General features: G+C 35.7%; 1 protein-coding gene across 2 annotated transcripts in view; it reads left to right on the top strand.

The window, feature by feature from the left end:
• The window catches only part of LOC126355983 (casein kinase I), a 101898-nt gene extending 87612 nt beyond the window's left edge, over positions 1-14286 (top strand). The window contains exons 7-8 of one of the 2 annotated variants that reach the window (XM_050006600.1): positions 1848-2076; positions 11232-14286. In XM_050006600.1, the coding sequence (XP_049862557.1) occupies positions 1848-2076; positions 11232-11242 (240 nt within the window). In that variant the 3' untranslated portion in view covers positions 11243-14286. Of the gene's footprint in view, positions 1-1847; positions 2954-11231 lie in introns of those variants that run through there. The other variant, XM_050006599.1, reaches the window with a different exon arrangement.
• Positions 14287-15941: the final 1655 nt, after the last annotated feature.

Raw genomic sequence — 15941 nt, 5'->3', positions numbered from 1 at the left:
GTGTCATGGGCAATGTGTTACCAATTAAACTAAAACTAAACCTTAACACTTTTTCTCAAGCGTCCAACTTGCTGGTAGTTCTCTTCATACCTTGCAAACTAGCTCCATGGTATTTAGAATAACTGATAATATCTTGAACCTTTTTGATAATGCAGTGAATGGGACATACCCATGTATTCCAAAAATATTCTTTGTTGGGTGGTCTGCAGCTTTTATGTATTTGGTAATGGACTTCTTGTTGTACATAGTGTGCTGCACCTCAGAACTACTTATTTGCCATACCATTTTTAGGACATATAGCTCATCAGTTGTGTGTGATACAGAGAATGAGCAGAGAAGTGTGTGCACGTTGGTGTTGGTAACACAAGAAAATTTGTATACACTTGGGTACAACTGATTATTTACTTACTGTGAACATCTACAACAATCAATGTGTCTGTCAATTAAAAAATCTTCGATGGTTAAAAACAGTCTACATAAATTCTTAGCTTTATATATATACACCTCTGCATACTATTTGTACAAATAAGACATTCAGTGTACATAATTAATGGATGCCACAAATGTAGTGAGGTATGACCTCACAGGTAATAAATGGCCTGTATTATGAGACACTTCACCCTATCAGTTCCATGTTTCCTTGTGCTGTGTCAGCTACTGTGGAAGTCAGCACCAACACAAACAAGGAAGGAGAGAGGCAGCAATGGCCGGTGGCAGGATCCAAAATGATCTGTATATTAAACTTTCTAATTAATAGGACACTTTATTTCTAAAAAGAAGAGAAACATAACTTAATGTTATGTAATGGCTTAAGTTGCTTTTTGCACCTCCTACGAGCAATTTCTTTACCCACTATTACTACGTGCAGAACACAGTGTAAGTATCATCTTCCTATTACTCAGTACTGAGGCTCTCAAGGTCTGTGGTCAAGCAGGAGCCGATCAGTCATGAGCGTCTGGTTAAATCAGCGTTGACAAGGGGGCACTGAACTCTCTTACTGGAGGTGTGGCGATGCTCACTCTGCCCATTGGCAATCAGATCAGCGCCTTCTTGATGCTGTTTCGCGGCACTGCACTGCTTGTTGTGCAGTCGATGCATTATGTGTGCACACCATGCTGTGACAGTATTGTCAAATATGGTCAGGAAGTGTGCAATTTAATGTTTTGCAATTATACCATGTTCACATGATGATTTTGTGTATCACAGACGTAAGACAGGTAATGGACCCCATGTGGGCCATATTGACGTTATTACAGAAAGGTTATTATTAGAATTTAAATAATCATGGGATTCTGTTTTTGCCTTTTCCTTTTTTTTTACTTTTTCTTCCTCCCCCTATAGACCCACATCATTTTTTATCATCATATAGATTTTGTATTGAGACACAAATCACTGGTTGTAGATGTGCACGCAGTACAGCTCATAGCTTACGAGATGTATGGTATCAATCTACATACACAGTTGATAATGCAATGCCTGTGAATAACAGGTGTCTCAGTCTGTACTCCGTTTCATAGAAAAATGTGCAACCTCTATCTAGAAACTTTGGTGAATGAGTCTCTATTGTGAATGATTATTGAAAAATATTTTTTTAATGCCACATCTGATTCACATATTGTGTAACTTGTATTCTATATGTGCCTGTAGAAAACTTGTATCTAAAAAGCAATGTTGTTGGTATAGGAATGAAATTACAGTTTTATTAAATGTGAAAGAATGATTGTATTTTGTTAGAACTTGACCCTTCTCAAGTTGCAAATTATTAAATCCCCTCAATGCACAGTACTTGTTTTAATGTTGTCTTAATTTATGCAAATATAACTCACAGCGTACTTGTTTCCATGCAGGGTTTCCCAGCTGAATTTGCCATGTACCTCAACTACTGCCGTGGACTGAGATTTGAGGAAAGCCCGGATTACATGTATCTGCGGCAACTTTTCCGTATCTTGTTTCGCACATTGAACCACCAGTATGACTACACGTTTGACTGGACAATGCTGAAGCAGAAGTCTGTACCACCATCAGGTGCCGGTCCATTGGCTGCAGGTGGAACCACAGCAGGCGTAGCCACGCCAGGTGAGAGGTCGGCCAAGGAGCGTGGTGACCGGACGTGAAGTGTGTGTCTCCCTCTCTCCTTGATGATGTTGAATCTGCGCTTGATCAACACACAGCTGTGTCCTTTGTATTATTTAGAAATGTCAAAACACTGTTTGTAATTGTTTATTAAAAATTTGAAGACATGGGCACTTTTAAAATTTTTATTTCGGTATTTCTTCAATGATTCTGATTATTGAGAAACATGAAAGTGAATTCCTCTACTCAAAAGATAGGAAGTAAAAGACAGTGTAATTGCGGAAAACTGAAGCAATATTTCTTTTTTGCTTCAGTGTAGTTTGAGAAGCATTTTTCGTGTAAGCTACATAAAATAATCTTAAAGGCACTGTTTCCTTTTTTTTTCTTTTTTATTCGATTCACACAGTGTGTTTGATGTTTGTGAGAGAAATAGCCTAAGTTTGTTTTAAATGCAGCAGGCAATCACTTGTTCTCATCTCTGTATTCTGTCTTACACATAAATAAAATTGAAGAAAGTTGTCTAGCCACATGGTTTATGGTTGAATGTAGTTTCTAATAAATTGCCTGTCTTCTGTTGACTGTTCAGTGTTTTTAATATATTATTATATGTAAATAAGTACACATACATGTTCGTGAAGATATATTTTTTTCTGTTCCTGTACATAATGTTAATATTATGGTAGATACTTATGTATATTAACTTGACGCAAGCGAGAATCGTGTGGAACAAATAATTTTTCATATGTGGAAAAACACACACTCTGTGGTTTCTTTAACATTTCAAACACTTGAAAAGATAGCATTTTTGTATTTCATGATCATTAATTTGCCAAGGCTGCATTTTAATGCTGCAAACTGGAATAAAAATAAATGAAGAATATAGTGGCAAATTTTTGAAACATATGATCATTTCCTGAGTGCATCCTATCCTTTCAAGGAAACTTGTGTGGATTGACTGTCAATTTTCGGGAAAAAAAAGCAGTCGTGCAGATGCATAGATTTTCTGTTAAGTGAACACAGAAAATTTTATTGCATCAGCAGTGATACATATCTTTGAGAAGACAGATACAACACATGCCAAAGCTTAGAGAGTTGTCTACTGGACATTTATTGAAGTGCCTTCTCTTTGAAAAAATTATATATCACCTACTCATCAAATCTCTTACTTTGAGATGTTCATTTCTTATTTTGAATACCAAATAACCTTTGTTTTTAACAACACAGGCAAAACTGTGTACTGAATAAATGGTACTGAATAAATGGTACTGTTGCTTCAAAAAGCATTGATCAATTTCTTCCTGATGGAAACCACAGCTGTGCTAAATCCGAAGAAAGACATCTTCCGAATAGTTGTATTTTAAAATTGTTTTATTAAGCACTACTAATGTAGGTGTAGCTCATTTTCAAATGCTTCAAAAACACATGTGGCTACATCGTCCTCGTCAATTAAAAATTGTGCCATGTATCATTAAGTACCGTTCGGTCTTAAAGGTGCCTGATCTAAACTATGACGGATGGAACTGAAATTGCAGCAACTGTTAATTTACAAATTACACAAAATAAGATATATGTTTCAAAGTTTTGCTGTCCTTCAAAATAGTCACCAGCATTGTGTATGACCTGTTGCAAGTGACACGGAAGTTGTAAGATACCCTTAGCAGTGAAAGTTAGGATGATAGTGGTGTGATCTACTGCGTGATGAATCTTTATAACAGTTTTGAAATGAATGGCTTGAAATACCTCCTTCAAGTTAGGTATGAAGTTTGCAGCTGAAGGGGATTGTGTTGGGTGGTACAACACTTTCCAGCACCAACTTGTGCTTATGCTCGTGAGCATTGTCTTGCAAAATGGTGAGTGGGTCCTGCAGAAAGTGACACTGCTAAATTGTTCAGCTTTTGCAACACGGCCGGCCGATGACCAGCTGCCAAAAAGAAGTGGTGACACTTTCTGCAGGACCTGCCCATCATTTTGCAGGACAGCGCTCAGGCCCATATGGCACAAGTTGTGACTGATTCGTTGTGTCAGTAAGGCTGAAAATTGCTGTATTGCTCATCGCATTCCTCCGCATTGAAGCCCTTGTGACTTCAACTTTATTCATAAATTGCAGGAAACATTTCTTCGCATTCACTTCAGAACTGTTAGATATTAGTTGGGCGGTAGTCCACTTAACTCAAACTGTCAACACAACTGACTCTGTTAAAGGTATCTGAAGACTTCTAAATCGCTGCTAATGTGTTATACACAATGCTGGTGACCACTTTGAAGGACAGTAAAACTTTTAAATGTGAATCTATTTTGTTTATGCTGTAAATAAATAGTTGGCACTATTAAAGCTCTACCCCTCGTAAAATCCATGGAATGATAGTGGTCACAAGAACTAAAGCCTTATCGCACAATTACACCACCAGTAACACTGAGAAAACAAACCTTGGAGTTGGTGTGTGTGTGTGTGTGTGTGTGTGTGTGTGTGTGTGTGTGTGTGTGTGTGTGTGTGTGTGTGTGTGAGAGACAATAACTACTGTCAACTACTACTACTACTACCCTATGTGTTTTATATTTTAGAACATGCATTTTGATGGCTGTGCTATGCATAATAATGCATGGTATGTGATTTTTAATTTACAGCGATGATGATGATTATGATTATGATGATGATGATGATGATTAAAAATGAGCTAAGCTCGTAAATAGTAGTGCTTAGTAAAGCACAATTTTAAAATACAGCCTGGTGCAATGATGGCTTTGTTCACGAGTGTTGGTGTTTAGTAACAGGTTATTGTTTGCATGTTAATTTAGGAAGATATAGATTATGATAAACTGCTAAAACAAGAAATTGATAAATGCAGTATTAAATTATATCTTAACCTCTTAGTACAGTGGATTATGACAGTGTTACTGATGGTTCATTATTTTTTACTGGTATGAATACAGTGCAGAGCAGAATATAGTGAGAATCTGTGTGTAGACCATATTAGTAACACAAAATAAACACATGGTATGATATGTTTGAAAGAATATTAGGATGCAGTTTCTTCTATTTTAATTACTTGTGGAAATTTTGTAATTATTGGTGCAATATGGTTTGCTGTTATAGTCCCCAAATACAACTGTGGTTATTTTGTTATGCTTTTGCCTTATAATTCCTTCTGAGTGATACTTATTTTCTATACCTGTGCCAGTGAAACATTACACTTGACAGCTTGCATTACATATTTAGGCTGGCTTTACTGCAGTGGCAATGTTGCAACAGCAGACTCATTACACATAGCAGACAATATGTATTTCTGTTCCATCTGTAAGCTATTAAGCAGTATCAGTGTATATAAGAACCAGTTTTTGACACAATGACTGCAAATAAACAGCTACATAACAAAGCACATGCTTTTGATAGCATAGCAAAAGGAATACCTAAAAAAATAACTGATTGATGACCAGTATCTTGAAAGTACTGTGGTATGTAGTGGACAAAATAAGAGAGATTATTAGTTCTCACTCTAGGTTTCATAATTACAAGGATGCAATAAACAACATATACTTGCAGTTTTTCACTTGCCATTTTGTGGATACAGTAGCACTATTCCATACCACTCCCTATTGTCACTGTTGTTGAATCATTGCCAAAAGAGTCGCATCCTCACCAAGACAAACCATTAGCTATTCATGGTCACTGATGACACCTTCGGTTGTTTGTGCTGCTCGAATAAGTTTTTTGATGTGTCTTTTTTTTTATTTATTTATTTATTTCTCTCTCCATGAGACTGCATTCAGTCGCAAGAGCTCCCACACAACAGCGTCTCCACCTCTGTTGTTGTAAAGGACTTGTTATTGTTCCTTGTGTATGTGATTGTGTCACTCAATACTACCTCGATGGGGTTAAATTGGGAGTGATGCAGTTTCAGCCTTAATACAGTGTGTTTCTGCTTCTTGGCAATTTCGTCTACTACATATGTGGACATCATAGGCTTATTTTCTTTGTACTCACATCTGCAGCAATATTTTGCACCTGCAACCACTGCACCATAACATCTTTGCGATTGTTTATGATTGGGGCTGAAAGATGGAGCAAAAATCATGTAGGGTCCACATCTTCATGGTAATCAGCTGTCTTTTTGGACCAGAAAACTAAGGGCATCAGGAACAAAACCACTGGAAGAACCTGCATGGACCACAAATAATCTAGTTTATCTTCCCATTGGATTATGAATGCTATGGCTTGGAGTCTCATCTATTGAGCATATACTGACGGCTTCACCAACATTTCTTCTAGTCATATTGTCGAATGATCTCAATTTTGTGCAAGAATATGTGCCGTTTCTAAAAGGACTTCACATCTGTCTAGTGCTTTCTAACAGAAACCCACACTTTGCAGCACAGTTATTTAGATGTTTCCCCATCAATGAAAAGTTCACTTTCTCTTAATGGTACTAGCAACTGGGCTACAGTGGGATACTCCTTCCTGCTTTAGTAAGCATAAATATGCCTGTATATTACATCAGTCTGGAATGGATATAAATCGGTTACATGGTCAAGCTGCTTTAATTCTTTCCATGAGTAACTAAAAATAAATTATCTGATCCAGAAGTCAAAATCATTAAGACTCATGCATATGTTTTGCAATAATATTCACTTGCTACTGTTCTTGCACTAATTCCATGAGTTTTTGGTGTTTGTTATACTACTTTATCAGTTGGGACTGATGGCTGCCCATGGATGCTTACTTATTCTTTCTCCTTCTCGTAAAACTCCAGAGAGCTTCTTAGCAGCTCCTGGCTGTCTAGTGGCACATATCAGTGCAAAGGATTGTCACTAGGTGAATGAACTCTTTTTGTGTGTCATTCCATGTATCAGAATTTTATAAATCACAGTACAGCACCAGCACAGCACAGTACAATGCAGGTACACGGTAGAAACCAGCCACAAAGCATGTTATGTTCACACAAAACCAAACCAGGAACGCGGGAGCTGCAATGTCACCACTGAGAGTGATTACTGCACCGGGATTGGTTCATGCCACATGTCTAACGTCTCGTGCTTTTTATTCTTCACTTGTTAAACTGTTGCACAGTCAACTTGAAAAGTGGACGTCACATGCAAAGTTTCAGAGGCCTGGATGTATTGAAAAATTGAAGGAAAAATGAAATAAGGTACTTCTTATAGTGAGAATTCACTCACTGTAACCATGGCAAATTGTATAATGCTAAAACGTAGTGATGAAGTAACCAGAAAGTCAGTCTCTCTCTCTCTCTCTCTCTCTCTCTCTCTCTCTCTCTCTCTCTCTCTCTCTCTCTCTCTCTCTCTCTCTCTCTCTCTCTCTCTCTGCTTGTATTTAGAATGGGTTTATATGAAGCTCTTTTTGTATTTTCTTTGACATTGTACATTTATGGAATAATATGTACAATAAGAAAAGGCAACCACTCATATAGTTGACTGATGTGTGCCACATAGCACATAATAGGAAATAATATTTATACTAGCATTTGAGCTCTTTCTCTAGCGTGACTACATACATTCCCCACAAATGAAACAACAAAGACATCCAAATGCATTCACGTTGGCTGGACGAGTTTAAAATTGACATTGCATGGGGGATTGGGGGGGGGGGGGGGGAGATGATGATAAATTAGGCTGTTGTTAACAGATATTGTTGGAGCATTTATTGTAGTTCAGTTCTTATTTTAAGGGCATAGTTTAGGCTGTTTTGGGGAAATGAAATAAAGGTTTTGGTTGCCATCTCCATTTAAATGTCAGTGTTATGTACTGTGAAATGATTTGAACCTGGGCATGCAGGGGCAAAGAACAGAGCTATAACAAATGAGCTAATAAGTTATTCCTTCTTTCTGTAAAAGTGCAATTTGCATCTACTTATTTTCAGTCTAGTTGGCTGTACTGCAGTCTAATGCACTACTGTGTGCTTAGTGTAATTAAAAAATAAGCAGCTCATAGAATTTATTATAACTCTATACTTTGAATAAATGTGCTGCTGTGGATGGAAAACGATTAAGAAACCAGCCTCAGTCAACATAACACTGCTGTCTGCTTGGCGAGAAGTTATTTGTTAAAATGAGAAATTCATATCCTGTATTCATATTCCTCGTGGTAGATCTTCCTGATCAGCAAAATTTCTTGTGCATTTTGTGAAATGCATGTTGTTTCATACTTTGGGCTGTGGTGGTTTTTCTCATTGACTTCATTGTTTCATTTATTACATTTTTAAGAAGTGTAACAACAAAACAAGAGAAACTGTGTAAATTCTGTTATACCAATTAAAATGCTGTAATTTTACTAGACTCACTGTTCCTAACACCTCAGTTTCTGTATGCATTGGTTTTTACAGAGCAAAATATGATGGTAACAGTAAGAAGTTATGTTCCATCTTTACCATTAGTAATGAACTTCATCTGCTGTTACTATGTTATCAAACAGGTGAAATGAATCAATGAACGAATAAAAAAAAAATACATTTCTGTTGTTCTTTTCCTAGGATCACCTAAAATGAAACATGGTGCCTCAGAATTTCAAAATCAAAGACTACATGGTGCATAATTAGACAAGATGTGCATCTTTATGCATAACAAACTCCCCTTTTTAATTATTTCCTCAACAAATGGTTGTAGGTAAAATACTTAGATAAGTTACTTACAGCACTCTGATTATCTAGTACGTCAGGAAAGGCCCTGCCACCAGATGTTCTGGCACGAGACGCACTGAACACAAATTTGATTATAGATCATTTGAGGCTCAATCTCCACACTGTAGTTCGTATATTCCACCAGTTTCTGACTTCAGAGAAAACTGTACATCTATTTCGAAGCTGAATGTCCCGAAGCATTCACACACTAGCTTGTCCTTACATTTTATTTTTGTTGTGTAAAGAAAGTGATGTATTGGGCAAATTTTTCTGTAGAAAAATGGGGAATCGAATTGTATGTAGTCTAGAGGAATGCCAGAAAATATTTCATCAAAATTGTAAGATGGTTGGTACTGGTTATTACATGTGCTGAGGAATGACTTATAACTGAGAATGGCATCGGTACTTTTTTTATAAAAAAAACTTTGTGTCATGAATGATTGAACACTACACTACTGAAGATACACTACCATACAGTCATACTTCAAAAATGATTTGTTCAACATATTTTTATTGTTAAAATGTTGTTAGGCCTCATGAGTATCCCCCCATCCCACCTTCTCCCATTTTTCCCTAAAGGTTTTGAAGGCAACTTTTTGCTGCAGCATTTTGTCAGTAATTTTTAGTAACATTGACACAGTATTAGAAAACATATCCACAAGTGTATCTTGTTGTTCTTAATTTGCATTAAGTACTGAGGGATCTAAAATAAAACAGCAGTAGAACAAATGTTAATTTAATTGTAGTTACTTAATGCTTTTATCTTAAATGATAAGCTGCTTTCTCTTTTCTGCTTGCTCTTTTAGTTAGGCTCAAACTATATTCTATTGTTCTTTCAAGTCTAGACTCTTCAGTACTTCATTTACACTAAAAGTAATTAGAGGCTTACAGAAACAGGCAGGTATTTATTCTTTGTGAATAAATGTTTGTCAGAATCATTATAACTATTTGATGTATCAGTTACAAATAATGTGGCTTCAGTGAAATTATTGTAGATGACTAAGTGTCAAAGCACTGAATGATGCAGTAACTGTTTTTGAGTTACGCCAATTTTATCTAGTTCCCTGCTTTACTATCTTCACGCACTGAAAAGCACAACACATCCTGCCAGCAATACTTCGCTGAGGAGAAAATGAAGAAATAGTTTCTGCAGCAACTTAGGTTGAAGAATTAGTAAGGAGCATATCATCAGAAGAGAATCATTATAGCATTAATTCTCATTTGAGTTTCTAAAAATAATGTTTAGTATAAAGTAACTTCCTTTCAACTCAAGTTGATGGCATGGAGCAATAAAGCAGTTACACAAGGAAAAGGAAAGGAATTGACCATGGCTTACCTCATACAATCGTCGCAACAGCTGCCTTAAAGTGATTTGAAAAAATTAATTGGAATAATCAGATAAGAATATGAAGTGTGCTGCTCCCAAATGTCTAATATCTTGACTGACATCACCTCACTTAGCTTCAGAGACTGAAAGACAGGTACTTGAATAATTTTTCCCAGGGGTACTCAAAGTTAAAATAATAACTATGTACATTGCCTCAGTATCAGTATTAGAAGTAGACGCAAGAAAGGTACAAACTATTGTGCTGGTATTCATATAACACTCACAAATGGCCTTTAAAAAAAAATAGTTAAAATGTTTTACAGAAGGTAAATATGATTTGGCTGAATGCACCTAAAGCATGTTCCGCTTATCACTTGTTAAAAATACATTATGCGTGAGTCATATACGTTACACTAGAATGCTGATTACAAATTTTTCCACTCTTGAATGTAGCAGTGTACACCATTAACAGTCTAAATAATAAGAAATGAGTATGAGCTATTAATGAAGAATAAATTATTTCTTTAGATTAGGTACAGTTGGAATTCTTTCTTGTGGTGTGTCTGAGTCATTTAACTCTTCTCCATTACTCAGTTTTGTTGTGGGAGACACTTTGTAATACTGAGTAGTGTGTGCTGTGGAGGTATCTTACCTGTGTGCCCAGTAGTAGTCAAAAGTTACAATTTTTCACGTTGTATTATAGGGAATGACTTAACTCTCCATATTTGATTCTCTAATGAAATATGAGACTCTGTGCTCACATATACTGGAAGAAGAGTAACAGAAACTAGCAGTGAACAATACTTAAGTTACATTTGGTGATTGGAACCTTTGATGGTTTAGCAAATTTGGTGTGTAATTGCAGTTAATTTTTGGGACATTATCTGTGGGTATTAAGTTGTACCCATTGCCTCTGTGCAGTTGTCTTTTTGGGGAGCAAATTACGTTGGACTACAAAACAGCAGAAAGTTTGTCATATTGAAGTTGCAGAACTTTTCAAACACAGAGATGTTTTTAATTTGAGATTGAGTGACCATTTATTTAACAATTTTAGAAGTGTATTGCCACAGTTGTGCCTTTGCCACCTTTCAATTCATTTGTGAAATACTTTGCACCTCTATTATTAACTTGTGAAGCATGATTATATTTGCATTTTTTGCTAGACAATTAAGCTTTTAGCTGAAATTTTGTTAAATTTTCCAGGTGGTCGCTAACAACAACAAAAGGTATTGGCAGAGGAATGATTTTTCAAGAAGCAGGCTTCAAGCTAGTGCCACCTAAATGCATCATTCTTGGTCCATATTGTTGGATGAGGGCATTTGTTTGTGTCACAGAGAAAGTCCTGAGAAGTGATTTTGGAACAGAAGTAAAAGCTTACAGGGAAAAGAAGTAGACAGATGTGAAGTTGACTGGTAGATGTGTGAATGTGTGTACAGTTTCTTTCTGTCCTGGGCCGTTTTTAAAAGTGTATGGAAAGGGAACGGTACGGAGATATATGATAATCGCTAAAGCTTATGTGTAAATTTTAGTTAGGTAGGTCAGAAAATTGAAAGGATTTTACACGATGCTGAATACATCAGTTCCTCATCAAACAGAAAACAAACAAAAAAAAAGATATACAAGCAGTGAATATGAAACAAAAAGAACACACTTATCTGTGTTAGTTGTGATAACTTCCACTGCCTTATGGCATTAGGGATCAAATTTTATCTGAATGCAAGTATTGAAATGGCTGCTGTGTGATTGTTGCAGTAGTCAGTAGAGTAGTATTTATATGTGCTTTATATGTATGGAAATACCTTTTTTTATACCAGAGATTTTTGTTCATCATATTGTAATTCCACTATTCAACTGACAAAAACTTTCATATTGAAAAAAATATCAGAATTGCGTTGGATTGACAGGCTTCTTAAGATTTTGTTCATAGTTAATTTTCCTAAGAAACGCATATTTCCATCTAACAAACTGCTCAGAATAGTTTATGCATTCAGTGCATAATATTTGTTATTAGCTTTTTCTGAAGTCAATTGAAATAATATGTTTTCATAGAAATGGACGTCAACCATTTGTCTCCTTGGAGAGAAATATTTGTCATATCCATACCGAGGAACCAATATCGAAATCTAATATGGTATAAAATACTTAAAAATAGCTTATGTGAAGTATGTTAGTACTATAGCAAGTTGTCAATGTGTAAGACTTTTAATAGGATGTTTTTTAACACTGGAACATAATTTTTTACTTGTTTTGTCAGTTTTGTACTGATAATTTCCTTATTGGTTCAATCTGTTCTGCTTTGCATAAACTTACGTTTACTTAGTAAGAAGTGGCAATTACATTAATAGTTTGTAGTTGTATGTCATATTTTAAATTCTGTTAAGGCTCAGTAATATGATTTTGTTTATATTTCGTAGTGTTTTACATCATTGAGCATTATTCATTTGAAAGTAGTCCTTAAGTGTAGAACTGGATAACAGGAGTTTTGGTTGTCCACACACTGTGTGTGTGTGTGTGTGTGTGTGTGTGTGTGTGTGTGTGTGTGTTAGAGAGAGAGAGGGGGGGCGGGAGGGGGCCAGGGGGGGGGGAGGTGTAATGGTACATGTATGTGCCATTGTGTCAGTTGTGCTGGTAAAAAAAAAAAAAAAAAAAAAAAAAAAAAAAGATTGTGACATGACTTGAATTATCCTCTAGGAAAAGACAGATCCAAGGCCACTTATCAATAGATGAAGCTGTGAGGTGATTAATGAACATGGAAAAAGGATTACATTGATGGAAGAAAGAATTATCACTTAGAAGTTCCCGTAACTAACACATCTAAACGTGGCAGCATATTCAAAGGAATGGTAGGTACAGAGAAACATGTAGGCAGGTAACAAAGAAATATTTGTGGTCAAAAGAACTGACTCATTAGAAACCACACACATAGTTAATCTGTTATGTTATCACTATTTTGTGCTAACTGTGCAAATGGATGTATCACATAGTTAGCATTAAGCTGTGATAAAAATTGATATAATTTACGTATATCAATTTAAATATCCTTCATTTGTTCCCATGTTGAAAGTGAGTATCCCATGGAGGCAAGTCCGTTTCACCCACCCTGCCAAAAATGTGTGCAGAATGCCTATGACTACTAAATGCTTTAACTATTGCTGTTCTACATGTTTCAAGGGCATGCTAATTGAGTATGGTAGTTCACTTCATGTTCCCCTGAATCAATTTCTGTTCCTTGTATTCTTCCTATCAGAGATTAAAAACACACACATGCAGAAGCAATGTTTCCATGATCTCCCTGTGCAGTGTGTTTAAATGTATGGTCTATCTACATGACAATGTTTATTAAAATAAGCTGTCGTCTGTTCTTTTATACTGGTATGCTAATTCTGTCACAGCATCATCTGTTAGATGAGACAAGGTCCACTTAATTTTCCTGTAATATTATTTTTAGCTAGCAATTTTAATTAAGATCACTGTATTTTATGGCATATTTTGAAACTGATAGTGGCTGTTGTAGTGCATTTGTAAAATGACACTTATGTGCCTGCAATGTAAGTATAATGCAGGGCTCTACTGAGTTAATTTTTATGCCTTTCATGTACTGACATGTGTAGTTTATTTTTCGCTGGTATTACCAAATCTCCTGTTACATACTGTTACTAATGTGATGTTTAACATCAGTCTTTATTTACAATTTGGTAATTGTAAAATGATACTGCCGTCAGTCTCGTGGGACGTTAACTTTCATAGTGCTTCGCATAAATAACTTACCAATATTGCTGTTGGTTTTTTTTTTTAATTATATATATATTATACAAGCTGGTTACATTTGGTGATCGGTGTATGACATCTCCATAGTGTACACTTTGTAAAAATTGTATGTTCTAAAATTATTTATTATTACACCTATGACTTCTCATACTTCCCTTTTTTTTTTTAGTTTATGTTCTTTGCCATAAACAGCGAGATGACTTTAATTTCACTATAATTCTTCATGTGATACTTACCTGAATGTTGAAAAGTGATTTTTCTGTTGATAAAAGCACACATGTTGCCAGTAAACATAATTACTATGTAAAAAAGTTCTATTCACCTCTCATATGTTTGTGTAATGCAATCATTGTGTATGTGTAACATGTTAACGACAAAGACAATGTTCGTCAGCTGTTTCAGTTAAATTGCTTTTGGAACTTAGCTGCAGGTTACGATTTTTGTTTTGAATGTGGCAAAAGTCTCAATAAAATGTTTGTCGTAATCTGGAGATTTAGTTGTCATACTTCCAGAAAATTTAACTGTATTCATATCCTTAGAAAAATAATGTCTTTAATTTATTTTTCAATACCAATAAAATGATGGTAGCGAAATGAAACTAGTCCGTATCTGTTGCTACTATTTTTCATTTCTTCATTTGTTACATTTAAAAATCTGTGCAGTGTGTTTAATTTACAAGGGGTGCAGTAATTAAATGGCCTTACGTTTTGGAGGAATGGGCTTAAAGTTCATGTTCACCCATCCGGATTCAGATTTTCCATCTTTTTTCTAAATTGATTCAGACAGATGTCAGGATGGTTCTTCTGACAAAGGACATGAATGATATCCTTCCCCATACTTACTCCTCCCGAGCCTCTACTGCATCTCTGATGGATTTTGTAATTAACGGGATGGAAAACCGCTATCTTCCTTTATTTTTGTTCGATGTTTCTAAAGGATGGCCAGCCCTTCATATCTGTCAGATGGTACGCAACTCAGTTATCTTTGTTGTAGACTACACTTTCCCTAAATTATACAGGATTTAGATGCACAAAATTGAGTTAATTACAGCCAGTCTGCACTCATATCCTTTCATTCTTTTAGTGTTGTACAATTATTTTGTCAAACCAACATTATTTTAATGGTGGTGGAGCATAGAACATGTGACACTATTAATATTTAGATGGTGTATATATCGTGCAGTTTCATAGAATTAGTACTGTCTGTTAATCTACTTGTATCATCTGCCACATTTTAAGCTAGCAGTTTTGTTACCAGGCAGTGGCTGCAAATACATATATGTTTTAAACTTTAATTTATATTAGTACTTAGAAATCACAGATTTAACTGACTGCTAATGAAAAAACTTATCCAGAGAAAAAAATTAACTTCTACTTCCTCTAGCCTATAATGAGTGATACACACAGTGGATTGGTAGTCACTGATGTGTCCAACTTTTCTGTGCTCATAAAATTGCATTCGCTCTTTTGAGTGTACCATCACTCCTTTCATTTCATTTCTTGTTGTTGTCATTGTTGTCTGTGGTAGAGGTGTATTTTGCATGTGTTTTCCTAGTCATTGGGTATCTGATCGAAAATCTTTCTACAGCCATGCGTGAATGACCTTCCATTAGATTAGTCAGGAAATATGTAGGGCAAGGGGATATGATAGTGTACACATGAAGAACAGTACTTTGATAATTTATCAAGGCCTGTTTTCAGAATAGAAGGAATTTGCATTATCATCCCTCACGTTTTAGAGCCCCTGATAATTTCCTAAAGCTATTTAAGTTTGTACCTTTGTTTGCTGTGGTGTATGGGAAGATGCTGAAGTTGAGTGAATGTAGGATATAAGATGACTTAGACAAATTATATAGTTGATGCTATGAAAGGCGGCTAGCTCTAAGTGTTGAAAAATGAAGTTAATTTGAATGAGTAGGAAAAACAAAATTTTAATGTTCGAATACAGCATTAGTAGTGTCTTGCTTCACAGTTGTGTCATTTGCGTAACATTGTGATGCAATATAAAATGGATTGAGCATGTGAAGATTGTGGTAGGGGAGGTGAATAGTGTACTCTGGTTTATTGGGAGAATTTTACGAAAGTGTGTTTCATTTGTGAAGCGACTGTACATATGACCCTAGTGCAGTCTGTTCTTGAGTGCGAG

Source organism: Schistocerca gregaria, chromosome 3 (assembly GCF_023897955.1).
Source record: "Schistocerca gregaria isolate iqSchGreg1 chromosome 3, iqSchGreg1.2, whole genome shotgun sequence".
In the NCBI taxonomy this organism is placed as follows: domain Eukaryota; kingdom Metazoa; phylum Arthropoda; class Insecta; order Orthoptera; family Acrididae; genus Schistocerca; species Schistocerca gregaria.
This window is presented reverse-complemented; position numbering and strand designations above follow the sequence as displayed.